The sequence below is a fragment of the Callospermophilus lateralis genome, chromosome 7, assembly GCF_048772815.1.
Source record: "Callospermophilus lateralis isolate mCalLat2 chromosome 7, mCalLat2.hap1, whole genome shotgun sequence".
In the NCBI taxonomy this organism is placed as follows: domain Eukaryota; kingdom Metazoa; phylum Chordata; class Mammalia; order Rodentia; family Sciuridae; genus Callospermophilus; species Callospermophilus lateralis.
In genome coordinates, this window is record NC_135311.1 from 133,896,049 (window position 1) to 133,923,331 (window position 27,283).

The 27,283-nt window shown below is 59.1% G+C and overlaps 1 protein-coding gene across 3 annotated transcripts in view; it reads right to left on the minus strand.

Moving 5' to 3' along the window:
* Kazn (kazrin, periplakin interacting protein) overlaps nucleotides 1–27,283 on the minus strand; it is a 346,698-nt gene that overhangs the window by 11,448 nt on the left and 307,967 nt on the right. The window contains exons 7-11 of one of the 3 annotated variants that reach the window (XM_076861246.2): nucleotides 25,996–26,046; nucleotides 24,734–24,857; nucleotides 7,110–7,315; nucleotides 6,510–6,628; nucleotides 1,643–1,874 (exon numbers count right to left, since the gene is read on the minus strand). In XM_076861246.2, coding sequence (XP_076717361.1) covers nucleotides 1,643–1,874; nucleotides 6,510–6,628; nucleotides 7,110–7,315; nucleotides 24,734–24,857; nucleotides 25,996–26,046 — 732 coding nt within the window. Of the gene's footprint in view, nucleotides 1–1,642; nucleotides 1,875–6,509; nucleotides 6,629–7,109; nucleotides 7,316–22,559; nucleotides 24,858–25,995; nucleotides 26,047–27,283 lie in introns of those variants that run through there. The other 2 variants (XM_076861244.2, XM_076861245.2) reach the window with 2 other exon arrangements.

Consider the following 27,283-nt stretch of genomic DNA (forward strand, 5'->3'; position numbering starts at 1 on the left):
CCCTCCTCACGCCCACGCAGGACTCGGCTCTTGTGCTGCCGCAGACCGGGCCTCTGTCCTCTGTCCTGCTGTCCCTCTGCTGCGTTCTTCCCTCCTGTTATCCGCCCTGGGTCTCTCGGGTTCCTCCCTGAGCCTCACGCTCTCTGGGAAGCCCTTCCTGACCCCTGGAGGCTTCTGGGTTTTCATAAATGCCCCGGCTTCTCTCCCAGGGTCAGTGTCCCTCAGTGTGGTCATCCCTGGCCTCTTTGTGGGTGTCCCGCAGGAGCAGTGGGCTCTCTGAGGGTGAGGGTCCCCATTTTTCCTGAATCCAGTCAAATAAGCAGTTGTCAGGAGGATGGGTGGGAGGATGGGTGGGAGGATGGGTGGGAGGATGGGTGGGAGGATGGGTGGGAGGATGGGTGGGAGGATGGGTGGGAGTTTGGATGGGAGGATGGGTGGGAGGATGGGTGGGAGGATGGGTGGGAGGATGGGTGGGAGGATGGATGGGAGGATGCGTGGGAGGATGGGTGGGAGGATGGGTGGGAGGATGGGTGGGAGGATGGGTGGGAGTTTGGATGGGAGGATGGGTGGGAGGATGGATGGGAGGATGGATGGGAGGATGGGTGGGAGGATGGGTGGGAGGATGGATGGGAGGATGGGTGGGAGGATGGGTGGGAGGATGGATGGGAGGATGGGTGGGAGGATGGATGGGAGGATGGGTGGGAGGATGGATGGGAGGATGCGTGGGAGGATGGGTGGGAGGATGGATGGGAGGATGATGGGAGGATGGATGGGAGGATGGGTGGGAGGATGGGTGGGAGGATGGGTGGGAGGATGGATGGGAGGATGGATGGGAGGATGGGTGGGAGGATGGATGGGAGGTTGGGTGGGAGTTTGGATGGGAGGATGGGTGGGAGGATGGGTGGGAGGATGGATGGGAGGATGGGTGGGAGGATGGGTGGGAGGATGGGTGGGAGGATGGATGGGAGGATGGGTGGGAGGATGGGTGGGAGGATGGGTGAAGGATGGATGGGAGGATGGTGGGAGGATGGGTGGGAGGATGGGTGAAGGATGGGTGGGACGTTGGATGGGAGGATGGATGGGAGGATGGGTGGGAGGATGGGTGGGAGGATGGGTGAAGGATGGGTGGGAGGATGGGTGGGAGGATGGATGGGAGGATGGATGGGAGGATGGGTGGGAGGATGGGTGAAGGATGGATGGGAGGATGGGTGGGAGGATGGGTGGGAGGATGGGTGAAGGATGGGTGGGAGGTTGGATGGGAGGATGGATGGGAGGATGGGTGGGAGGATGGGTGGGAGGATGGATGGGAGGATGGGTGGGAGGATGGATGGGAGGATGGATGGGAGGATGGGTGGGAGGATGGATGGGAGGATGGGTGGGAGGATGGATGGGAGGATGGTGGGAGGATGGATGGGAGGATGGGTGGGAGGATGGGTTGGAGGATGGGTGGGAGGATGGGTGGAGGATGGATGGGAGGATGGATGGGAGGATGGGTGGGAGGATGGGTGGGAGGATGGGTGGGAGGATGGACGGGAGGATGGGTGGGAGGTTGGATGGGTGGAGGGAGCGAGGCATGGGCGCCAGGCGGGTGGCCAGACAGTGGACAGGCAGGAGAAGGCGGGGCTGTGGGGGCGGGCCTCACCTCCCTGCTGAAGTTCACTTGGTACAGCAGCTCGATGCCCAGCAGGATGCTGACCTGGTGGAACTTCTTGGACACGCTCAGGTGCTTCTCCAGGTCCCGCTTCACCAGGGAGTGGAGCATCCGCCCGTCCACCAGGTGGTTTTGGAAGGCCTGGGAGTACTGGGACAGGCCGATGTCCTTCAGCCAGGCCTTGGCCACCCAGTGATGGTCCAGGTCGGCGGCTTTCGACAGGCTGGTGAGTGGACAGCCAGAGAGAGGGCGGAGGGCAGGCGTCAGACCCCGAGGGCCAGCGGGAGGAAGAGCGGCAGTGGGCAGGGAGGACAGCAACAGGGCAGCGGGACCCAGAGTCAGAAGGCCACAGAGTCAGCCAGGGACAGGGACGGAGTGAGAGAGGAGGAGGGGAAGGGGCAGGGTCAAGGGTAAGGACCCAGGACAGGGGCCAGTGGAGGCCCGAGGACTAGGGATGGAGGGGACCCGTCCTATGTACTGTGCGTGACAGGGACCCTGACAGCGGGCAGAGGGACGCAGCAGGAAGCAGTGCCTCCGGGAGCTCCCACGCCTGGGCCACTTTTGCTTCTCGGGGACTCTGAGGGGCCCCGAGACCCCAGAGCCGCGTGTGGCCCACCCGAGGCACGTCCCCTCTGCCCGGCCCCCTTGATGGCACTCCGGTCTGTTCTCCTGTTTGGAGACTTGAAAAGCACTGGGGTGGCCCTCACGGAGTGTCCCCTCCCGGTGTGCCACACACATCCTGGTCCTGGGTGACTCTGGTGTGAGAAGGTGCCACCGTCCTTCCTTCTTCCCAGAGCCACAGAGGGGCGTCTTGGGGTCAGAATTAAAGCCCGCAGTTTTCTTATTCAAGAACTCCCTCTCTCCTGCAACCTCTCTGCCATAGGTCAGGCTTCTCCGTGTCCCCCACACACGTGTCCCTGAATAAGCCTCAGGGCCACACACAGTAGGTCCACAACTAACGCTTCCAGCTGGTCTTGGGCTGGTCAGCCGTGGGGCGCTCCTGGCTGTCATCCCTCTGCCCGCCACATGGTGGCAGCCTCGCAGAAGGAATGAGGTCTACGGGTCCCACCTGCAGGGACCGGAAAAGGACCAGGCGCTGCCAGGCAGGAGCGAGGGAGCCCAGGGGGACACGGACGGAGGCCGAGTGCCAGGGAAAGTGGTGGCGGCTTACAGAGGCACAGTGCCCCTGCCCAGGAAGCCGGTCGGGCTGCCTGCCAGCTGCAGGGGGCCCCTCACTGTCCTGCCTCTTCCCGCCAGGACCTGGGGCGCGTCTCCTGACCCAGCCTGGGTGCTCTCCTCTCTGGGTGATGCCGTCCCCAGAGCTCTGATGGCATCCACGGGCTCCTCTCCCAGTTCCTGCCTAACCCTTCTGGACACCTGGTGTCACAGGCACTACACAGGCGAGGCCCTGGCTGTGTCCCCCCCCCCCCAGCCCCAGGCCAGCAGCCCCTCCTCACCTGCCTGTCCCCCACCCCCTGACTTCCTGCTGACTTCCCGGGTCCGTGGTCATCGTCCCCTCCCTGCTTTCCCAGCCTCGGGATGGCAGCGCCTCTGCTGTGGGTCCCTGCCGCAGCCTCACCCCTGCTTGTCCCCGTCCCTGTGGCCACAGCTGGCCCTGTGACAGCATCAAGTGGATGTGTGCCTCCAGGCCTAACACCCTGGGTGGCTGTCCTCATGGCAACACAACCAGGGTCCTCTGAGTGGCCTCCGGGTACTGCCCACACAGCACTTGCTGACCCCCCAACCCGCTCCTTCCAGCCCTGCGAGATGGACTCTGTCCCCCGCTCACTGTCTGAAGTCACCCCCAATCCTGCTGTCCTGTTTCTACTGCCGTCCAGGGCACTCGTCACGCATCATGGGTCTGACCACCAGCTTTCCCTGCTGCCCGCCCCCAGGGACAAGCCCCGCAAGGGGCTGTGTATCTGCAGAGCACTGAGCCTGGATCGGGGCCACTCGGGCAGGTGGACTCCCTCCACCTCCCTGTGCCAATGTCCTCCCAGGGCCCCTGGGCTCCTCTGGGCCTGTGTCATCCCTGCCCTCTTGGCCGACTTCTGCTGACTCCACTGGCCCCCAGGACTCATTGCTGGGTGAGGCCTCCCCGCGCCCCATCACGCCTCACCCAAGTTCCCAGCCACACCTCTGCCCTCTGCTGGCCCGGTCAGCTGCCCACTGAGGCCGTCAGCTCCTGCAGGGCAGGACCCAGCCGAGTCCTGCCTAACTTGGGCTTCACAATGGCCGGTGTTGGTTGCAGCCCAAGGTGTGACTGGGCAGGGCTGGGTGTGGGGTGCGGGCTCCAGGCCACCCGGAGGCTGCTGCCAGGTGGGGCTCTGGAGCCCTGCTGGGAAGAGGAGGCCCGGCAACCCTCCACCCTCCAGGGCCAGCCTGGCTCTCACAGAGGGGCCTTCCCCGGCCAGGCTTTGAGGCTCTAAACTGGACGCCGTTGGGCCAGGTTGTCACCCATGGAAACCGGAGCGGCCTCCTCTCCTCCCGAAGCAAGGGTTTGCCTAGCTGCTCAATGGTGGGGGGGCTGGGGGGGCACCCTCCCAACCTGCTCCAGAGAGGCCCATTCATCCTCAGCATCGTCCACCCCCGCGTTGACAGTTAATGCGCCCCTGCCCTTCAGACAGTCCTCTTTTCATTAAAGTTGTCCCCACGGGGCCCCAGCTGGTGACACTCTCCCAGCTGCTGGGGGGAGCTAATGTAAGAGCCGAGTCAACCAAACGGCAAAGCTCAGAAAGTAATTCTGACAATTTATAGAATTTGTCACCATCTCCTCCCTGAGCCAGGGCCAGATTAGACCCTGGAACCCAAGGACAGGCACAGGAGGGACACAGTCTGCAGGGCTGTTTCCATCTTCACAATGGGGTATGGATGTCCGTCTGATGTCTGATGGGTAAGTAGAACTGCATTCATGGAGTTTCAGGTGATGGATTGGTAAGGGGTCGATGGGTTTCGTTATCACTCTTTTGGGAAACTGGGCCCAGAGAGGGTAATATCATGCCCATAGTCACACAGGAAGTCCCAGGTGGAAATGTTCTCAGAGGTGACCTTATTTGGGGTTCTAATCCCAGAGTCCACCGAGCTCCTAAAAGTTTTGTGGGTGAAAACAGGACTTTTGGAACGCAAAGTTAAGTTAAGGTTGCATACGTTTCCTCTGGGGAAGGCCCCAGGGCTCTTAATAGATTCTCCAAGGGGCCGAGATCCTCAAAGGTTTAAAAACCACTGTCCTAATCGGCCCATTTCCTTTTACAGGTGGGGAACCTGAGTCCCGCAGGCGGTGAGGCCACAAGGCCAGTTTGAGACAGTCTTGATTTCCCCGGGGACGGGAAACCACAGTAAGGTCTGTCTCAGGGCGGCCCGGGGTGCCCTGCGCTGTGGCTGGCGGACCCAGGGCCAGTCTGCTCGGCTCTGGCTCATGTCAGACTGTGGGCTCCTGGACACCCTCAGGTCAGGGCTGTTTGGACTCATAGATGACAGATGTTTGTCCTCTGTGACCTTCAGTGTGCTGGGATTTGGAGGCCAGGCCTTTGGGAGATGGTCAGGGTTATGTGAGGCCCAGGTGAGCAGTTGCTCTCTCCCTCCCCGGCCCTCCTCTGCCTCTCTGTCTCCTGGTCCTGGCTGTGTCAGGCCACCTCGTCACCAGGAAGAGGCCTCTGCAGAGCCAGAACACGAGGAACAATCCCTGCTGTCCAACACCGGCCACTGGAGACTCAGCTCCAGCTAAGGCGGCCGTGTTTCAGGGGAACCTGGGCGGCCGGACTCCCTGTGTCCTTGAGGGCTGAAGCAGGCCACCCTGCCTGGGTAGTGGACACAGGCCACATTGACGGACTCTGTGGGGTGTGGGTGGGGCGGGAGGGCTCTGGAGAGATGGAACTGGGCGGGAGGCGGGTGGCGAGCGAGGAAGGCCTGGGACCCTCAGGAGCTCAGGAGGGGAACCCCGTGGGGGGCACCCCTGGTCCTACGGGTCACCCTGCCCCCTTGCCTCAGCCCCCGCCCTGGCCTGTAGGACGGGCCACCAGCCTTCTGGATGCTTGCTGAGAGTGGCCGCCCTAGATTCTGATCTGGTCTCGGCATTTCCCGCCACCTCAGAATCCCGCAGGCCGAGGACCCCGCTCCTGGACACACAGGACCTGGTTTTCCTGTTTGCAGACCTGCCGGATTCTCCACCCCCAGCCCCTCTCTCTTTAATCCTGAAGCTGCTTCTGCAAATAACAGCACACGCCACCAGGTTTGATTAATTAACTGCACAAAAATGATGGGGACCAGTGAAGGAGATAATTATGCAAAACAGAAAGTGTCACATTTGAAGCCCAGTCCATCCCCTCCGCAGGCTGAGACCCATGGGGGGGCCCTTCCCTTCTCCCTGGTGCTGCGGGGTCAGCCAAGGGCCCCTCAGGAGAGGGGGGACAGGAAGCCGGGCGGGTGAGCAGGGAGGGCAGGTGGGCTCCGGGGAAGACACCTGATGGGAGGGCGGCCAGCCCCCCGGGCACCTCCGCCTCTGGGGAGTGACCTCCCTGTGCTGTCCCCCGCCCTGGACCGGGAGGGCAGAGCTGTCCTCACTTCACAGTGGTGAGAGCCGAGGTCTGAGCTGCAGGTAGGGGAGGCAGACATCCTGCAGACCAGTCGCTGGTCGGGGAAGCGGAGAGTGCCCGGGACCCTGTGCTGCAGGGGGTGTCCTGGGCGCTGGGGAGGCACCACCTTCCTTGCATGTTCATCTCCGCGCAGTGACCCGAGTGTGGCTGGGCCTCTCGGTCACACCCCGACACCCCGCCTGGGGCAGCTCACGGAGCCCCGAATGCCCCCCAGGCTGTGTGCTGAGGCCGGGTGGACGGCCCGCTCCTCCCCGAGCGCCACTCACCTCCTGCCCGCCTCCGCGTCGCGGTAGTCCTCGATGGCCAGGCGGAGCTTGCGCCGGTGCAGGGAGCTGCACACGCCCAGGCCCAGCTCCAGGTCCTCGTCACTCAGGCTCAGCAGCACCTGCTCCCGGGAGGGGGCACTGAGCACGGGGAGGGGCAGGGCGGGGAGCAGGGACTGTCCTGGGCACCCGGAGTCTCCCCGGCCCTGCTTGCTGCTGGTTGGGGCCACATGGAGGGGTCTGTTGGCAAGGGCCCCGCCCCTTGTCCCCCTGCCGGCCTCCCCTGCCATTCGGACACCAAGGTCTCCCTGCAACCTCCTGGCTGCTGCCCATCACGAGAGACGCGACCACAGGGCTTGGGTCGCTCCCTCCAGCCAGTCCCACCTCCCTCCCACCAGGCAAGGAAGATCGGCCCCATTTTAAAGGTAAAGTGGCTGAGGTCCCCAAAGACTGTGTGCTTTGCAAGGGAGACACTGATTTCGCAGGGACCCCGGCGTCCCAGCCCAGAGTGGCCGCCCCTGGACCGGCCCTGCTCCTGACCACACAGGGGGAAGCTGGTGGGAGGGCGTGGGCCGGGCCAGGTGGGCTACCGGAGCTGCCTACCTTCCCGCTCTTGACGTTCTCTGCGCAGGCCTTGACGTACATGGGCATGGCCATGACCACCTCCAGCCAGGCCTGGACGGCGCCCGCCTTCCAGTGGGACATGGGCGTGCTCCTGACCAGCTCCACCTGCTGCAGCCGGTCCACCTGCTCCTCGCCCTCCGACAGGCTGAGGCTCTGCCGCGTGGGGCTGCACTGGCTGTCGGAGTCTGCAACACACAAGCACACGCGGCCACGCTGGGGACAGGGCCGCAGGGACCGGCTGGGCCGGCCTCTCTTCCCCACGCCTCTCTGGTCTTCAACATCAAAATGGCCTTGGTCGGTTTGTGTCTGCCATCTCTCCCCCATGACAAAAGTCATCTCGGCCCCCCTCCAAAGAAAACGAGAAAAATGATGAACTGGTTTCAGGAAGGAGTGGGGGCCTCCCAGCCACCCGGAGGCGGCAGCTGTGACCGCTGCGCTCAAGATTCTTGGGGAGACACAGACGCCCCCTCCCACAGAGACACGCTAGCACTGATGCTGTCACTCACACGGGGCAGGACAGCCTTCCCTCTCAACAGACACCTACAGCACCTTGGGACGGCTGGGGACTCACGGGAAGGGCCCCCTGCCTTTGATTGCACCCGCTTCCTATGAATGGGCACAGGGGCCGTTTCCAATTTTTCTCTATTGTAAACCACACGGCGGCCGTTATCTTTGGGCAATGGGGTGATTTATTTTCTGGGAAGAAATGTGACCGGGCTCCACCCCTGAACATGCTCATGCCTGGACATCCTTAGGTCAGGGCTGTTTGGACTCATAGATGAGTGGCGCTCACGGAGAGGAAAAGAAACAAGTCCCTCCGTCAACATCCCAGCCCCGCTCTGCAATCTATCTGCTGGGACCACACCCAGTAAATACGTAAGATGCAGGTCGGAGGGACCCAACCCATCAAGAAATCTCTCTAAAATAGGCTTTAAAAAAGGGGGTGGGGCAGATTAGACACCAGGAGAAATAACACACATTAAAAACACAACCCTGATTAGAAATACCCCTGCCCAACATGCTATATCATAAATCATTATAATGATGTAAAAATGCTCATTCATCAGAACAAACAGGGCACAGTTGAAACTGTGGGTCCCCAAGGCACACCTGTGTTCAGGGCGAGCTACCGGGTGCTGGGAAGAACAGGCTTTTTTTCTGCCCATTATTCATTTGTTATTATCAAAGTTCCATAATAAACGTGCATAGTCTGACTATGATAAAAATATGGAAAGATTAAAAGCCAGGAAGCAGTGACTTGGTCATTGATGAAGGCTCGTTTGAATGAATGATGCGCATTCCTGCTGGAATTCACGCAATCAATGCAACTAATTTAAAAGTCCGTAATGGAAGGATATTTTTGTCGTGGGAAAACGCTCATCTTCTGTTTCCAAGTGAAAAGGGGAAAAACTTGCAGGCACCATAATTATGCTCCCCTATGTATACATGTGTCCCTAGTTCCAGGTGGACGATGTGGAGTCGGTCTCTGGAGGCAGGATGGGTAATTGTGCCCGAGTACGAGCGTGTGTGAGTTCACACACGTGTTGGGAGGGTCTGTGAGCACACGCCTAATTTTCTGTTCCCCAAGTTTTTTTGCAACAATCGGGGATGGGCTGAGTAGCCCTCATCTGAAACGCTGGGAGCCGTGTGCTTGGAATTCCGATTTTGGAATATTGCACGTACATAATGAGAGGCCCTGGGGCTGGACACAGGTCTGAAGGTGACCCTCAGTCCTGTTTCGCATGCACCCCTATACACAGGGACTGGGGTGATTTCATACAATGTTTTGTGTAACTCTGTGCATGGAACAGTTTCACCGGGTGGAATTTTCCATCTGTGGCATTACCTGGGCACTCAACACAGGTCGGATCTGGGAATAGTTTGGATTTGGGGATTAGGGACGCTCCAGCTGTGTTGTTTGAAATCCAGAAAAGCCCATGGTTTTACGGTCCTTCCCCAGCGCCTTCCCTCCGTGATTCATACTCCTCAGGGACTCTGAAAGCCACTGTGCCCACACGTGACCTCACGCGCATCTGGGAGCCCATCTCCCCGGGCTGCTTCCTCCCAGGGCCTGGTGCCTCAGTCTCCCCACCATGAACAGCACAGCCCTGCTCTCTGCCTCCCTCCGCCGCCCTGGGCTGCTGGGGCACACAGGGGCTGAGAGGCCGCGGCCGGCGTTATTGGGTTCCCTTCCTGGGTGGCTGGAGGCCTCTTTCCAGCCTGGGAGATGGCAGAGGGGCACAGAGCCCTGGGCAGTCTTGTTGCCGTATGTGTGTCCCCGTGATGTGGCCGCAACAGCCGCCGCCCCTGGGCCCAGGGCTCTGACGGGCTGCCCGGGCCCCTCTTGCTGGGGCTGGCGTGGCTTGCAGGGAAGTCCTTCCAACGGGGCCAGGACTCCAAGTTCCAAGGGTTGGGCCTTGGGAACCCCGGCAGGGCCCTCCACGTCTGTTACAGGCTTCTGGGGAAGCGATACACGCAGGGTGGCTGAACCGGTCACTCAGAGTTGCAAGACGTGGTCTTCGTCGTTTTCATTTGGACCAGGCTTTGGGGCTGAAGAGAACTTAGCTTTGGGCAAACTTCACAAAGCCTCAGTTTCTTCATCTATAAAATGGGTATAATAACGATATCTGCCTCCCGGGGTTGACAGCGATATTTTGAACTCTGAATATGAAGCCACAGGAGCCCTAGGTCAAGATGGCGGCTCTGGTTATCAGGGGCCCCTCCCCGGGGCTTGGGCACACTGGGGACACACCCAGCAGCTGCAGTGGCCTCGGCCCCACGCATTTCTGGGATAAAATGCATCTTGAGTTCTGCTCGGGTGCCTAGCGGGGACCCTGGTCCTCCTCTGCCCAGCTACACTCCAGCCGGGGCCAGGTGGTGTGTAGGGTGTCCAGTGCGGGGCTGTGGGGGGAATGAGGAGGGAAAGAGAGGGGGAGGGCGAAGCAGGCTGGGGGAGACGCCGGTGGTGAGTGGTGAAGGGAGGATGAGGGAGGAGGGTGGGGGGTGACAGATAAGGGCCCTGTGTGTTGACTGTGTGGGTGGCTCTGAGCCTGGCCTGGGCGGCGGCCACTGAGGAACCAGCTGGCCTGACTCGGTCCTCGCTCATGGAGTCAGGGCCAGGAGCGCGGGGGCCGGGCTGACCTCCTGCAGCCCCCACTTTTGGCCTTCTCCATAGACGGCCCTTTAACACCCCCCACCCAGCCCAGGAGAGGGGCAACAGAGGACTGGGGGACAGTGTCTTTGGGGTCATAAACCCTTACTTAAGGACAATTTCCCAAACGCAGGCATCAGGGTGCCGGATTCTGTGCCTGGGATTCCGTCATTCCCCGACCCTCGGTCCCCAGAGTGGGAACAGCTCATGTTCACGGCCGGCTGCTGGTGGCGGGGGTGCTGCGGAGTCAGAGGCTGGCGGAGCCCCAGGCAGAGTCGGCGGAGGAAGTGTCACCGAGCGGTGGCTGCTCTGGATCCTTCCGAACATGGGGAGGACTGTGGGGACCTGGGGACGAGGGGTTCTGCGCATGCACCACAAAATATCGGTGACCCCAAGTACAGCTAATAATATCTCAGCTTCCGGGGCCCGCAGAGCGGTGCTGGCCCAGCACAGGGGTCTGCAAACTCCAACCCGAGGCTAACCCAGTCCTTTTCATGGTTTCTACTTATAGTTTTGCCTAAGGCAGGTTTCAGGCCATAGTGGTGGCAGCGCTGATTGGTTGTGGCAGAGGGGTGTGGCCTGCAAAACCTGAAATAATGACTACCCAACTATCGCAGAAACCAAACCCGACCAAAGAGCCCCTACAGAAAGCCCCAGCCTAGAGGTTCAGAGGCGGGCACTGGGGGAGGAGAGGCCCTGCGGCTTCACGTCTGTGGCTTATCAGCTGGAGGATCCTGGGCAAGTGATCTCTCTGTCACTTATGGGCTAGAGCTGTGTCCTCAGAGCCCTTGTGTAAGTACAAATACACCCTGGATTTTGAAGACACGGGGGGGGGGGGTGGAGATTATAAAGTATTTCATTCATAATGTCTACATCAATCACTTATTGAAACGGCCTTTGGGAGATATTGGTTGTAAGTGAAATACATTATGAAGATTCGTTGCAGGGAGGGGTTATGGGGTAGGAAAGATGGTGGAATGAGATGGTCGTCATTACCCTAGGCACACGTACGATTGCACAAATGGTGCGTCTCTACACCCCGTACGAACAGAGCCTTGAAAAGTTGCGCTCCATTTGTGTACGATGAGTGGAAATGCATTCTGCTGTCAGGTACAACTAAGTAGAACAACAACAACAACAGAAGATTCACTGCACCTGTTTCTTCCTACTTTTTTAATGTGGCTACCAGAAGATCTAAAGCAACACCTGTGACTGGCACTGGGTCTCCCGGACCGGGCTGGCCTGGACTGAAGATGGGCCTTAGCTGTTCTTTTTCTCATTCTGTTCCCCCTGTTCCACTGAGTTGGAGTTAAACTATTTCTGCTTTTAGTGCAGTGGTTCTCAAAGTGTGGTCCCTGGACCAGCAGTAGCAACAAATCTTGGGAACTTGGTAGGGAAGAAAGTTCTAGGCCTGCATGCCAGATCTCTTTGGGCCTGAGGTTCTGGGGCGGGATGGGGTCGGGGGAGAGCGTCCAGCTGTCTAACCAGCCCTCCAGGTGACTGGCAGGCTTGGATTCTAGAACCACTGACTTCATGCTCACCCCTAAAAGTTACTGTGCATGTTTAACTTACCAAAACCTAGGGCTGACCATCGTCTTAGGGCCCGGTCCTACACTGTCAGAATTATTTAAAGGAGTGATTCCCATCCTCCTGCTGACCCACATGCTACTGTGTCCAGTATTCTAATTCTGTTCTTTTAAAAAAATTCCATAATTTGGTTATTGTCATCATGATTATTTTATGATAATCGTCGCTTAAAACAATTCTCCCACGTTTACCAGTTTCTCTGATCATAACTGCTTGTTCCTTCTGGACTCATTTTCCTTATTTCTGAAGATCATTATTAAAAGTCTTCTTTGATGAAAAGTACTTAACTGCTCAGGTCTTCCAAGTTTCATCTGTCTGAAAACAGTCTCTATTTTGTCCTTTTCTTCAACAGTTTTGCTGGGGACTCCATTTGGAGTTGACAGTTACTGTCTTGCAGCACTTGGACGGCGCTGCTCCACAGTCCCCTGTCTTCCTCTTGCTAAACAGAAGCCCATCTCACCGCTGCACTCTCGTTGGCTACCCTTAAGATTTTCTCTTTGTCTTTGGTGTTCCAGTGTCCTGACAGTGAGGCTAGATGTGAATTTCTTTTTATCAATTCTGTCTGCATCTATGTGTTCATTATTAGGATATTCTCTCTCTCTCTCTCTCTCTCTCTCTCTCTCTCTCTCTCTCTCTCTCTTTGATACCAGGGATTGAACCCAGGGACACTTAGCCACTAAGCCACATCACCAGCCCTTTTTATGTTTTATTTTGAGACAGGACATCATTAAGTTCCTGAGGCTGGTTTTGAACTCACGATCTTCCTGCCTCAGCCTCCCAAGTTGCTCAAATTACAGGTGTGCACCACTGTGCCGGCTCAACCATTGTCTCTTAAAATATTACCTCTTCTCCATTTTTTTTTCCTGTGCTCCGCTTTGGGATACAATTAAACATTAGATGGATTTTAAAATTCTGTCTTTGCTACTTTGTAGCCTAGTGTTGCCCAGCAGAGCTTTCTGTGATGATGGAAATGTGACTTGATCTTCCCTATCTGACCTGACAGCTGCTAGTCACGCATGGCTGTGAGCATCAGTGATGTGACTGTGCAACAGAGGAACTGATTTTTACTTTTATTTAATTTTAATCAATTCAAATATAAATGTAGAAAGCAACATGTGGCTAGTGACTTTTTGTATTTGACTGGACAGCTTAAATTTCTCCTTCATAGTTTATCTTTTATCTCTCTACATCACATTCTTGGTATATAATTTCCTTAGATCTGTTTTCCATTTTATAAATTCTCTCTTCAGCTATTTATTCCACTGCTTTAACTCATTCACCCAAGCACTTATTTATTTTCTAAATGTTATCAACTATATTTTATAGTTCCAAAAAGTTTGGTGTGTGCCTTCTTCACCATGCCCCAAGTGGCCATCCTCTTGCCACAGGCACTGCCCCCCCCCCACATACACTCTGCACATTCTGCTGCTTTGCTGCCATGGGAAGGTACCCTGCCCCAGTGTGAGTCCCTTAGATCAGAAGACAGGCCTGTTTATGTTTTTATTACTCAAACTGATACATGGTGACACTCAGTGCTTTGTCGTGGGGATGCTGGCCAGGATTGCTTACCCTGGCAAGAGATGGCATGGTGAGTAGGAGTGGGGACTCGCTCTCTGAGCCTGGGAAATTGCTGTTGGCCCTGCCTGCTGAGCTGCAGAGCTAGAAGCCTTCTCGTGGGTCACAGTGAGATTCAGACAGACAGACAGACAGAGAGACAGAGACAGACTTTACGTGATCCAAAGGCCTAGAATAGGGACAGATAGAGTTGATGTAGACATGGGTGCCCGCCTGTGTCTTGGGGTTCTCTACGCCTGTCTTTTAGGACAATCTCCCAGACGCCCAAGCACCTGGGCACGAATTCCACAATCGGGGACACCCAGGCCACTCTCACTAAGCTACTGGGGCCTCTGACAGGTCAGCTGGCGTGAGGGGCACGCAGCAGGATGGCGGCTCTGGTGGCGGCGAGCCCTGGGCTGACAGAGCGGACGCAGCGTGATGCCCAAGCGCCAGACCGGGGCACCTGGCAGAGGCTTTGAGAAACCTCTGCTTCACCCCTTTCCTCCACCTTTGCCCCAGGACAGTGCCTCCTCACCCCCCCAGCTTGACATCTGCATCTGAATGAGGTCAGCCTTGGCCCACAGGCCTGGCCCCAGTCACAGGGAGCCTGGCCCCAGTCACAGGGAGCAAGGGGCTACCCTGAGCCTGGAGCATCCCCACTCCACTTTACCAGGGTCATGGGACGTTCACGGGGCCCCCACGGGGCAGGTGCCGATCCTAGGACTGGAGGGTGCTCCTGAGGGTGCTTGGCCCATCTGTCGTGGATGAGGAGCACAGTCGGCGTCCCTGAGTGGTCTTAGGACCAGGACGTCACCTGCAGGGGAGCTTAGAGGTGAGGGAACCTGCTGGCTCCTTCACCTGCCCGACTCCCACCTGCCCGGAAAGCAGGGGTCAGCCTCACTCCTGGTGGCCCAGCCCTGGGAGGTGGCATGCTGCACCCTTGTCCCCATGCCTGTGACCTCTGAGCACCACTGGCCACACCTGTGGATCCTAACTTAAACTTCTGTCTCTCCCACTCGTTGCCCAGCCCACAGGGACAACAAGGCGTGGTCTAGCACCAAGGGTTCCCTCCCTCCCTCCCTCCCTCCCTCCCTCCCTTCACAACTCAGTGAGGCCCTAAGCAACCTGGGGAGACCCTGTCTCAAAAAAAAAATATGTATATATATGGGGCTGGGGATGTGCCCTCCAGTTGAGGCACCCCTAGCTTCAAGCCCCAGTGCCAAACGTTATGTTTTTATAAATTTTTGAGCCTTTCCCCAGCTGTGACCCATGCCCAGGGCTTCCACGGCTCCTTCTGGTGCCCACGGCTCCACTGACTTGGCTCCTACTTCTCTGGGGTTAAAATTCGGGACTAGAAGTGGAGCACCCGGAGCTTGGGGACTAGAAGTGGAGCACCCGGAGCTTGGGGACTAGAAGTGGAGCACCCGGAGCTTGGGGACTAGAAGTGGAGCACCCGGAGCTTGGGGACTAGAAGTGGAGCACCCGGAGCTGGCAGGGAAGCATTAGTCACAAGTGACCTTCTATGTGCCTGGGTCGGGGTGGCAGAGAAACAGGCTTCCCTGGAGGGAGGTGGCAGATGTGTCCAGTCCCCGTCTGATCGGCCACTGCCCCCTGGGCTAGACCTCCAATGGTGGCCAAGCACCTGGCCCTGCTGCCGCTGAGGCCAGGGGGTGGTGAGGCTGGGCCAGGGGTCCAAGGCTCCTGGCTGAATCCCCTCCCCTGGGAGTCTCCTCCTGTCCCTGGGCTCCCACCTGGAGTCATCGCCACCTCTGACACCTGCCTCACCCTCCCTTGCATTCCGCCCTCCTAGGGCCCAAGGTCATTAAGACACAAAGCAAAGCGCCCCGGCCTGGGGACCTCCTCTGCTCAACCCTGGTGACGTCCCGGCTCCTCCTCAGGCTCTGTGTGCCCAGCCCTGCCCACCTTGCCTTCCCGGGTCTCTCCCCGTCGCCTGGCACCCTGGGGTCCTGTGTTTCCCGGGGGGTCCCGACACCTGTCTCCAATCCACCCCACTCTCGGCCTGAATGGAGGCTGCTGCTCACAGTCCTCCGGGCCCTGCTCCAGGGAGTCCTTTCCTGGTCAGCAGAATAGGTAGCCCCACCCCCAACACACACACACACACACACACACACACACACACACACGTGCGCACACACTCATGCTCCCACCAGCTCATTCATTCAAGAACCGCTATGCCCAGCGCCTCTCCCAGCCGCGGTGGATTCCAGTCGGATCCTTACTTGAACATCTGTCTCTCCCACTCGCTGTCCAGCCCACAGGGGCAGCAGCTGGGCCTGTTTTCACCCTACCATCTCTAGTACCTAGCAAGACCCTGAGCCAGTGTGTTACAAAGTGCGTGAGTCTGTAGCATTTATTTGCCGGTTTCTGTGGCATAATTACACCCCAGTGGCTGTCCCTGGGTGGGGAGGAGATGGGCAGCTGCATGAGTGGCCCGGGCACCTGCTGCCTGGGGTTGGTTAAAGGAAGGGAGCAGGGCGGCGGGGCAGGGAGCGGGTCCATCTTCTCCCGGCTGCACCTCTTGCACACCTGGGCAGCCAGCCACGCCACCTGTCCTGTCCTCTCTGCCTGTGGCAAGCTGTCTCCCGCCGCACTCTGACACGTGGGGCTGGGCCGTTCTCTGCTGTGGGGACTGTCCTGTGCACTGAGCTGTGCTGCAGCTCCCTGGCGTCCACTCACCAGGGGCCAGTGAGCGTGGGAGGTGCCTGTCCTTCTCAGTGCACATGGTGCCCTGCCCTGCCCTGGTCCTCGGTGCTCAGACCAGCTCTGCCCAGCAGCCCACGAAGGTCAGATCATCCTGCTCTTGGGAGGTGGCAGGGAACCGTCAGCACTTTCAGAGCCAACAGCTGAGTCTCATTTTTAAGCCCTGCTCCTGCTCTGTAATGTGAACGCTGACCTTCGGTGGCCCCATGGCGGCCGTCACATTGGATGCCTCCAATCTGGGCTCAGAGACACCCAGGAGCCGAGGGCGAGGGACTGGAAAGAGGTGCTTGGCCCAGGTGAGCGCCTGTGGGTGAGCAGGGGGCAGCTGGGCCGACAGCACGGAGCAACCCGCGGGGACAATCCAGAAGGGGCGGCGGAGCCGTGAGTCCTGACAACCCTGCCGTGGGGTTTCCCTCCCCCAACGCACATCAGTTGTTAATATGAAAGAATCAGATATACCCCATTGCAATTTCAGCTTCTTGAAAAACCAGGAGCTCTGGACACGCCAGGCTGGCCCCCCTAGCCTGAGCCTGCTTGCTGGGACTGGGCAGGGGCACCCTTCTTTCCCAGGGTCCCCACGGGCCCCTCCACTGACGCGCCTGTCTGCCGCTGCGTGTGAAGCACAGTTGACAGGAGGCACCTCAGGGCCTAGCGTGTGGCACAGGGGAGAGCTGGTGGGGGACGGTCCTTCACTGTGCACTCTGTCCTGAGGCCTGTCAGAGCTCGCCTGGCACTGCATAGGTCCAAGGTAATCCCAGTGCACACCGCCAGGCCTCCCAGGCCTCACCACCAGGCCTCCTGGGCCTCACCACCAGGCCTCACTGCCAGGCCTCCTGAGCCTCACTGCCAGGCCTCACTGCCAGGCCTCCTGAGCCTCACCACCAGGCCTCACTGCCAGGCCTCCTGAGCCTCACCACCAGGCCTCACTGCCAGGCCTCCTGAGCCTCACTGCCAGGCCTCACCACCAGGCCCCCTGAGCCTCACAGCCAACCTGGCCCAGTGACAACAGCTGCAGGCCTGAGCTCACTGTGTCCTCCTTGCGAGGCAGACTCAAGGCCCCAGAAGACCCAAGTGACAGAGGAGGGAAGTGGCGCTCAGGAGAGCCCGTCCGTGTGTGGAGCCTGGCTTTGGCCAGCAGCCCAGGCCTGCTCTCTCGGGTCTCCCGCAGCCCTGGGCAAGCGGCTAGATGTCCTTGACACCGCTCTCCCTTTGGGATTTCATCTCGGCAACAGCGAAGGGTTCACCTTAATTTTAAAGAGGGGGAAACGGAGGCTCAGGGGACGGAGTGATGGCTGGGGGTCACACGGCCTCCGGGTGGAACCCTGGCACCCCAGCCCCTCCCTGCAGCGGGCTGGTTTTGATCGGTTCTGCCTGCTCAGCTGCCAGAGCCGGCTGGGCACTCCCTGCAGGGAGAGACAGGGACCTGGGCTGGACTCGCACAGCCCAGCTGCAGCCCCTGATCCGGCCTATTATCTCCGACCCTCCACCTGGGGACAAACCCTCAGTGTCCCCTGGCTTCCTACACTCTCCTCCCCATCTCTGTGGCTCTGGCCCCTGCGGTGACAGCTGTCAGGGCTGCCTGCTCCGCTCCCTGGCCCATGTGCCCCAGACCTTGGGCTCCACACCACCCCCAGGGCTATCAGCCTCCTAACAAGGAAGGAAGCTGTCCCTGTGTGTGACTGCCATCTCCCATCTGTCCCAGGGCCAGCCATTAGGCAGCTCAGAGCTTCCGGAGAGTGACGGGGGCCCTGGAGGTCAGGAGGGGCCAGATCCACTCCCGGGCTTCAGGGATGGAAAGACCAGCCTCCTCAGGAGCCTAGAACAGGGGTCTGACTGATCCAAGCCAGAGTGCCCCCCAAACATGGTTCAGGCAGGCTTACTTCCAATTTAGGGCTCACTGTCCAGTGTCCATGGGATACCACAGGCTCCTGACCAAGGCCGGCAGGTCCACCTGATGCTCAGCAGAAGATGGGCCACACTTCAGGAGCCTGAGGTGACAGATGTCACACACCGAACTCTGACTTCACCCAGCCTTGACACCTGGCCCCCACCTCCCGGCTGTGCATCTCCAGAGAAGTCAGGGACCCTCTCTGTGACTCTGTGACTCTGACCTCTAGGCTCAGGGACAGGAGGTGCTGTGGTCTTCTGAGGCCGGCTTGAGGTGGCCATGCATTGCACCCCCCTTGCTCTCTGCTCTGCAGGCCTGGCCAGGCCCCTGGCAGCAGCTGTGTGTGTGGGGCTGGGGTTTCCTCCCCCTGCAGGACCCTAGGCTGTCCCAAGAAGGTGGCTTCCTTATGGTGGCCTTGGCAGGTTGACACTGCATCTCAAGGACTCAGTGCTGCCCCCTTGGCCTCTGCCCCATGTCACCCCCTGTCACTGAGTTCTGCTAGGGACCTCCTGAGTCAGCGGGTGTGGGGGGACCGGTGTCTCTGTCCCCAAACCCCAGGTGGGGGCAGGTTTGACAGCTACCCATCTACGGTGGTTCTCCAACCCCCTTTTTCTCCTTTTTAAAGGGTCTATCATGAGACCCTTCAACTGGACTCCACAGAAGTCCAGCGTGTAACCGAGAAGTGGGGGGCTTCCGGCTGGAGGTGGCCTGCAGCAGCAGCCGTGGCCACACTGAGGGACCCCTCGGGGTTCCACGGAACGCAGTTTGCAAACTTCCTAACAACTCCACTCTCTTCCTCTTTGGGGTTGAGAAACTGAGCCCCAAAGAGTCGCCTGCTTAAGGCTTGTGTCCCGTCCTGCTGGAGAGGCCTTCTGCAGCTCTCTGTGGACGTGCTGACCCTGAGGGGGACTTGGGACCGTGGTTGGTCTCCAGACAGCGGGGGTGGGCCTGGTGTTGCCTCTTCCTGGCTGTGTGACCTTGGACAAGGAGTCGCCTCTCTGTGCCTTGGTCTGTTCCTCTGTGTTGTTGGGAGGTGAGCGGGGCAGGCCTCAGGACTGTCCGCCTGGTCTGGCCTTGGCCTTGGGCACAGCTCCTCATAACGACTCCACACCTGGGGGCCGGGGGTTTCTGCCTCAGGCCCTGGCACCCGGCTGCCTCCCTTGGTCCAAAGGTCCCAGGTAACCACAGCAGGGAGCCTCTTCTACCCAGATTCTAGAGGGACAGAGATGTTGGGCTGATGGCTTCAGGTCACAGGTCTCAAACTCCCTGTTCCAAGACAGAGAAGCCCGCTTCTCCTCCACAGCAACCCCCCAGAGCTGAGCTGGGACCAGGGACAGGGGCACGGCAGTGGGAGGGGCCTGAGGCTCACACAACCCAAGGCCCCGATTCCCCCAGGGACAAGTCTCATTGAGTCACTTCAGGTTCAAGGTACATCAAGCTGCTTCCAACTTTTCCCCCCCGAAACATCCCGTTAAAACATCCCGTTAAAACATGTCACAAGCCACGGGACCACAGGTCACAGGGCGGCCCTTTCCGGTCTCTGAAGCTCATGGAGCCTTCACATTTGAGTCTCTGGGGTGGGGGTTACTGACCCACTTGACAGCCGAGGACACCGAGGCTTACGGGTTACAGACCTGCTGGAAACCGCAAGCAGGGTCAGAGCCTGGGCATGGCCTGGAACCCACTGGTGGGCTGCAAGGGTCCCTGGATGGGTCCCCAAGGATCGCATGAGGCACGTCCTTGTAGCCTGGAGGATTCTGGGGGTGTGGCGTGCAACTTCACAGGCTCCCTTCCTCATGCAAGGAACGGCCACTTACGGGTGACACACTAGAAAGCAACCAGGGGTTTCCCAACCCTGAAATTCAGGGAGGTGACAGGCCAGCAGGGCACTTCCTGGGGCTCCGACTGCGCCAGGCAGTGTGGCAAGGCTCCCCGGGGCACCTGCTGCTGAGCGGAAGTCCCGCTGCACCCAGGAAGAGTGGGCACGGGCTCAGCTGCTGCTGCTGCTGCCTAAAGATGAGTGCTCACGGGTTGGGGGGTCAGCGGGCATGGCCACCAGGACAGAGGGCTGCTATTGGCCCCGCTCCTGGGAACTGGGCCTTAGGATACCATGCGAGTGTGGCTTTGGCCTGAAATCTCCACACCCCGCTGCCACCCTAGACGGACACCCTCAAATTTTCTGCAAAGTGACACTTCACTGGTGGCAGCCATGACTTTGATGTTTTAATAATTTCTACCCCTGCAAACCTCTAAGTCCGGTTCGTTTGCAGGGCCTGATTTGTCATGCAAAGTCACAGGTCTGTCCTTTTACAAAGCGCATTAGTGAACAGGAGCCCCAGGGAGTCTTCGGGAGGTGGGGGACCAGGGCACGTTGGGCCTCACCTACGGGGCTCCCAAGCCCTGTGTCCCCAAGAGTGTGGGGGGTGTCTGATTAGTTAAAGTGAAAGTTTCCCAGAGGACTCACAGGTATTTAAAAAGTCACAGGGCTGTCCCCACGGTGTGGCCCGCTCTGCCCTGGCCGCGTGAGACATGGCACAGTAGCCTCTACAGTCTGGTCTCAGGCTGCTGACGGCAGGGGCACAGTCAGACCCCAGGCCCCAGCCCGGGACCCCTGAGTCAGTGGGTGTGGGAGGGGCCGGAGTCTCTGTCCCCAAACCCCAGGAGGGGTCAGCTTTGGACAACTACCCATCGACGGTGGTTCTCAAACCTCCTTTTTCTCTTTTTGGAAGTGTCTATCAGGGGACCCTTCAAATGGACTCCTACCCAGAAGTCCAGCGTGGGGCTTCCTTCCGGCTGGAGGTGGTCTGCAGCGTGAGCTACGGCAACACTGAGGACATTCCGAGGGAACCCCTTGGGGTTCCATGGAACACAGTTTGCAAACCTACTATTTATTCTACTCTCTTCCTCTTTGGGGCTGAGAAACCAGGAGCAGCTCATGGCCACAAGCTCACCAGGTGGTGGGTGGTGAGGGGTAGGAGGGCCTGCGCCCTCAGGACCATAGCTCTGGTGCAGGCGCACCTCCAAGGCAGGCAAATGGCGTCACCATGCTGCGGCCATCTGGCCAGGGAGAGGAGGGCAGGGCAGGTTGGGCTTTTCTCACTGATAACAGGCCTGTGGGAGGGTTAACTGAGTTAATCAGGGAGAATGCACTGCACAGAGCCTGGCCTGTGGGAAATGCTTAATAAGTGTTAGATATTATTAAGGTTGTTACTGTTGTTGATCACACCGGTTGGAGTCTGCTGGCACAGGTGGGACAGCACTCAGAAGAAGCACCGAGGACACCCCTGCAGGCCATACACTGTGCAACTCAGGGAGAATGGAACCTTCTAGAGCAGTGCAGTACACAACCTGGGCAGCTGGAACTCTGGCCTGGATGCTCTGACAGCCCTACTCTGGTTTCTGACTAACAGACGTCACTGCGAGCTGGACTGTTTACAGCAAGATCTCTTTGGAGATGGGACATAGCCCAGCGGTAGCCTTCCCCAGCAGGCACAAGGCCCTGGGTTTGATCCCCAGCACTGACCAAAAAAGATGCATAAGGGAGGTAGAGTGGCTTTTGAGTACAGCTGCTAAGATCGGGATGAGGGGAGGCCCTGTCCTGAGAGGGCCCCAGGATTGCAGGTCGGAACCCAGGGCCCCGGCCAAGCCTTTCCTCTCTGGGCCAGTTTCCCCCTGTGTTTCCCCCTGGGAGTCGGTGGGTTAGTTTCAGGACTAAACAAGTTCAATCCCTGCGTGCCGACTCTGTCTGGGGGTGACCACCTGAGCCTCGTAAGTGGGAAGTCTTAGGCAGCCCGTGTCTCAGATAGCTCGGCGCCTTCTCCCAGCAGGATGGCAGGCGCTAACGCCCCGGACCCCATCCGTCTTATCGTGGGGAGAAGGTTTTCTTCCCAGGCGGGAGGTGGAGGTGGAGGGCCCTGGCTGTAGTCAGGTGGCCCCTTCCTGAGACACGCAGTGGGGTCTCTCAGCGGGGAGACCTGGGGACCTCATGGGGCTCAGAAAGCCCGGCGCACTCTGGCTTCAGTAGAGGAAGTCCCGTGGCCTCTCATTTGCCCTTAAGCTACTCTCAGTCCCCAGTGAGGGGGGACCTGGGACGGTGCAGAGGCCCGCTGGGGACCGCAGCAAGTAACATGCCCCAGGGTCGCAGGCTCCCTCTCTGGGCCTCCGGAGGCTCCATCTCTGGGCCCGGGATGGGAGGAAGCAGACGAAAGCTGAACAGGGACCTGACGTCCAGAGCGCAGGGTGCTGGGCACGGAGGTGTGCGTCAGGACCACGGGGCGGCCCTGGGTGCCGACCGCTCCTCCAAGTTACAGGCAGGCGGCAAGGCAAGGTGTCTCTGGGAGGTCACCCGGGCTCGGCCCCTCCGCGGGCCCAGAGTCCAGCCAGCTTTCCTCGGCCCCTCCCTGTCCCCCGTCAGGACCCAGCCCTGGAGTTCCAAGGAGAAGGTCGGGCTGGGTTGGGCCTCCCCAGTGGGGCACAGCCTCCCACCCGGAGCAACATAGAAGCACTCAAATAACATAGAATTCGATAATATTTTAAAATAAGCTTTATTTAGATTTTTTTAATATTTTATATTTGCATCCATGCCTTGGAGAACCTTTCCCACGGGAAAGCCGTTTTCATCTAAAGTAGCCCATAACTCATTCGCTATTTGACGTAGTTCTCTTAAATAAATCACCCTTAGTAACTCTTAGAATCATCTCCTAATTTACAAAAACTGAAATGAAAAGGAACTACTAAATCATTACCAGGAGTTCGCAATCTGATGTTCTTGTAAGTAAAGGGGAAAAGCCATAAAAATCAACAATGACAAAAAAATAATCATGGGGAAAATATTCTCTAAACTCTCTATGATGCCAGCTCCAGCCGCTCTCCCTCCCACTGGGCTCGGCCAACAGCTTAGCCAACAGGGCAGCAAGAGCCCAGAGGCGCGGTGCCCACCTCTCCCCACGCCTGGCCGGGGTCGGAGGGCAAGGGGAAGCCGACTGGGGGCTTTGGGGTTGGTTTTAGAGACTCTGGACAAAATGCCCCGTCCATTCCAGATGCTCCAGCATTTGAGAACCTCCCTGCTGCTTTCTAAGAGCTGAAACGTTACTGTGAGCAGAAGCGCCACGACGTGGTCCGCACAGTGACCGAGCTGTTAGTCATGAAGGTGGAGGGCCAGGGGCCAGGGCAAGGGAGAGGAGAGGTGGACTTCCAGAGCGGGGTGGGCCTAGCTGCAAGCGCCCATTTTCCCCACCCCGCTGTTGGAACCCACAGTGGGGTCCCCTTGGCTGGTGACACCTCGCTGTGGCCAGTGCTGCTCCCCAGACAGGTGGGTGCTCCTGCCAGCCCTCCACTCCCGGGAGGGGGGGTCAGGCAAGCCAGAGACTGAGTCTTAGGAATCCCCAGAGATCCTAAGTGTGGCTGTAGGGACCAACAGGAAAGGGCAGGGCAGAGGGCTCAGGGCTGGACACTAGGTCCCCGACAGCCCTCCACCTGCCTGGTCTATACTCAGGGTGAGACACAGCCTGGGAGGGGCAGGTGCTGCAGGGGCCCCTTGGGGAACCCACGCAGGCCTAGGGTCCCTTCGGTTGACCCTGGGGACGAGCCCCGGGCTGTCTCTCCCTGGCTTCACCCTCTCTCAAAAGACAGGCCCAAGAGAAGGGGATCGTGACAGCTCACGGAGGCTGTGTTCCATACTCAGATAACTACACAGAGGGGAGGCTGAGGAGGAGGTGGGAGGCGGCCCAGGCCCTGCATGCAGCCAGGAGAGGGGGGAGACAGGAATAGCAAGCTGGAACCGGGTGGTCCTGGGCCTAGCCACCTGCACCCTACCTGAACGGCTGGTGGCTTGGCAGCAGCATGAACAGAGAACAGACAAGTCAACAGAGACCCCCGCCCGCCCCGCCCCGTGGAAAAATATACACCCCAGTATTTACGTAATAATTTAGATAGAATATTCTGTCTTCTGCATTGTGCAAATAAATTAAAAGAAACGATTTCCTTTTCTTTTTCTTTTTTTCCATAAAGAAAGAAACGCAACGCAATTTAAAAACAGGCAGGCCATTAAAAAGGGCCCACTGGACCCCCGAGCCCCTGGCCAAGGCGCCCTGGCCGGCGGGCTCGCGAGCCTTGACGGAGACAGCGACCTTACCCTGACGACGATGGCATTCTGTGGCTAAAGTGACTTGGGCGCACCCCTAGGACAGGGTCTGGTCCTGCACGTGGACACGGGGGTCAGGGGAGGGGACAAGGACACAGACCACACCCTCAGGGAGACGGGCTCCGGAGCGGTGGTTAGGACAGTGACATGTACAAGCACGGAGTGCACAATAGTCGTGTTATTTACAAATACATAGCAATCCTTCAAGTTTTCAAGTTTCATTAAAAAGGAGGGGAGGAGAAAGGGAGGGAAACCCACGAACCGAAGGAAAAAATAAAAACGAAAGAACAAACCAACATGGAAAAAAACAAAAACAAAAACAAAAACAGATTAACAAACACGACTGCCTCGCTCCGGAGACGACAGTTGACAGGGTCACACACGGTTTGCGGTATGTACATCAATTACAGAGGCGCGGGAGGCCCGGCCGCAGCACCGCGCTGCGCACTGCGCCCGCGGCGCACCCCCCGCCCGCACGTCCACACGCACAGACAGCCCGGCGCCCGGCGGGCATCACCAGTCCGCGTCCTCCTCTATGTAATAATCAGGGGCGGTACCATCAAAGAGGCCGGGGTCGAGGGACTTCCGCTGCTTCCCTCGGGCGAAGACGCGCGAGATGGAGCCGAATCCCATCTTCTCTTTCTTCTTCTTCCGTTTTTGGTCTTCAAGATCCTCTAGTGACTGGGGGACCCGGGGGAGAGGGGAGAAGAGCAGAGAGCAGCTTAGCCCGTGGGCACTGCTCAGGCCAGCGGTCAGGGTCAGGGTCAGGGTCAGGGACTGGACAAGGGCAGGTCAGCAGCTGGGCTTGGGGACCAGAATGACATGCCTCACCCACTGAGCAAGCTTGGGCCTTTTGGAACCTCCTGGGGACAATATGACCCACCCAGGATTGTCTCCAGGGCACCCCTAAAGTGAGGACGGCATTTAATAAATCCGGAGCTGCCGTTGGTGGTATTATTCTTTAAATTAAATCTGCCCACCGCCCGCGGCGTGGAATGCTGGGCCACTGCCCGGGTCAGTCCGCGGGCCCAGGAGGGTGCTGCTCGGCCGGGGCCCCCCTTGGATGTGGAAGAGGGCGGGGGAGATTCTGGGAGAGGTGGAGCAAACCTGCCCCGGAGTGGTGCCCAAGAGCCCTGGACAGGAAGCAGGACTGGCTGCTGGGGAACAGGGAGGGGCTGGGGGGCTGATGTGGGGATGGCAACAGGGGTGGCGACCCTCCTAATGGGGACTGCAGGGAACGGGGTGGGTCTGCAGGAGGTCTGCAGACTGCCCAGGGCTTATACAAAGACATGGGGTGGCACGTCCACAAAACAGGCCGGTGGGGACCGGGCTCCCAGAACACTTCAGAACGCCTTAGAATCCAGACCCCGCCTCCCGCCAAGGAACCTGCATTTGAAGCGCTTTCCCTGGAGGACCCCAGTGCAGATGGGCAGGGCCAAGACCAGCACACGGGGGCCACAGGACCAGAGAGGTGACCTAGAGGCCCCTGCTGACCCCCAAACTCAGACCCTTTTCCTTGCAGCCTGTTCCCCTCCGATGACATGTTGAAACTAAAAATGGATCAAGTTCCTAGCAGCACAGGGCCCCCAAAGCCCACAGTTTTATAAATGTGGCCGCCAGGGGAAGGTGTTGGCCGGGGCAGCAGGACACAGGGACGCTGGGTGCACAGTAGGTCTGAAGGTCTGGGGGGGCACAGCAGAGGCGGTCCAGGTGCCAGCCCTTGTGAGACTCGGAGTGACTCCGTTTGGAAGCCCTGGGGAGCGAGGGATGAGGTCAGGAGGGGATGTGGGGGACCCGGTGCCAGGGACGCCATGCCTACCTGTACAATAGGGTTGTGCAGGTTCTTCTGAACTGGGCCGGGACTGTCGCCCTACAGCCAAAGGAGAAGAGGAGGATGAACTGGCAGGTTCAGATGACACACGGGGGCACAGGTGGCACGTGGGGCCTTCCGGGGAAGAAGCCACCTCAGGGGCCACCTTGCCTCTGGAGTGGGGTGCCTACCCCCACCTCCTGAAGCTGACATTCCCAGATGGCTTACTGACGGGGCCCAGCGTTCACCAAGTTGTGGACTGGACAGAGGTCCTGGCCGGAGACCATCTGTGCTCCCCAACTCTGGCCTCCTCCACCCCCAGCACCCTCTGACCAGCAAATCAGCCGCTCAAGGGCGTCTGCGTCCCCAGCCTGGCTGGTCCACTGTGTTTGAACCGGAGGTTGGTCCTACTGGGTGGTTTTCATAGAGAAATCTACCGTTGTAGGAAAAGCAGGATAATGAGGAATTGGGGGACAGACACCGACTACGGAGACTAGGTCGCTGCTAGCTTCCCCCAGATAGGAATCTGCTATTTAGCAGAGGGGTGGGCGGGACTTGGCCCAGTCTACAGATTCAAGGAAAGGCCCTCACAATCCAGCGTCATGGGCCCGATGACCGGCAGAGTACACCTCCTACCGGGGACCGTCTGAGTCCTCCTGGCCCAGGGCTCCCGGCGGGCAACCGCATACTCGGCCCTGAGCTCCGGGCCCCTGAGCTCTACCCGTGGGTCTGAGCTCCTCCTTGCTCCTAGGGAAGGGCAGGGGGACATTTCCACTGTCACCAGCCTTGCTCCAGGTGTGTGTGTGGGGAGGGGACTTGTCCCAGTCTGGATGTGCGAAAGCCTCGGCCGCATCCCAGACCCTCGCTGCCCTGCTGGGCCAGCAGGTCGTGTGCCCGACCACGTCACTACTCGGGTCTCACTGGGAGCCGTTTCTTGACTTCAGCTATAAGCCATGAAGGAGTGTCACTTGGGCCAGCGTCCGTCAGCCTTCTCCGGGCTCTCGGTGCCGAGTCCCTGGCTCTGCTCTAAGTCAGTGGCCAGAGTGTGAGAGGACGAGGCGGTCCTTGGTCCTGTCTGCTGTCTTGCTGATGCAGGTCGAGGGGGCGCCGGGGCCTCCTGGGTCTCCTAGCGGAAGGCTGGCTGCGTCCGCGGCAGAGAGCCCTCGGGGAGGGGACGTCCCGCAGCGCTTCTGCTGTCCAGTCCCCCTCGGGTCCACCAGGAGAAGTTTAAATACAGCCGCTGGGAAGGTGCCGTCATTCAGGAGGTGACAGATGCTGCGGGGTGGACCTGTGTGTA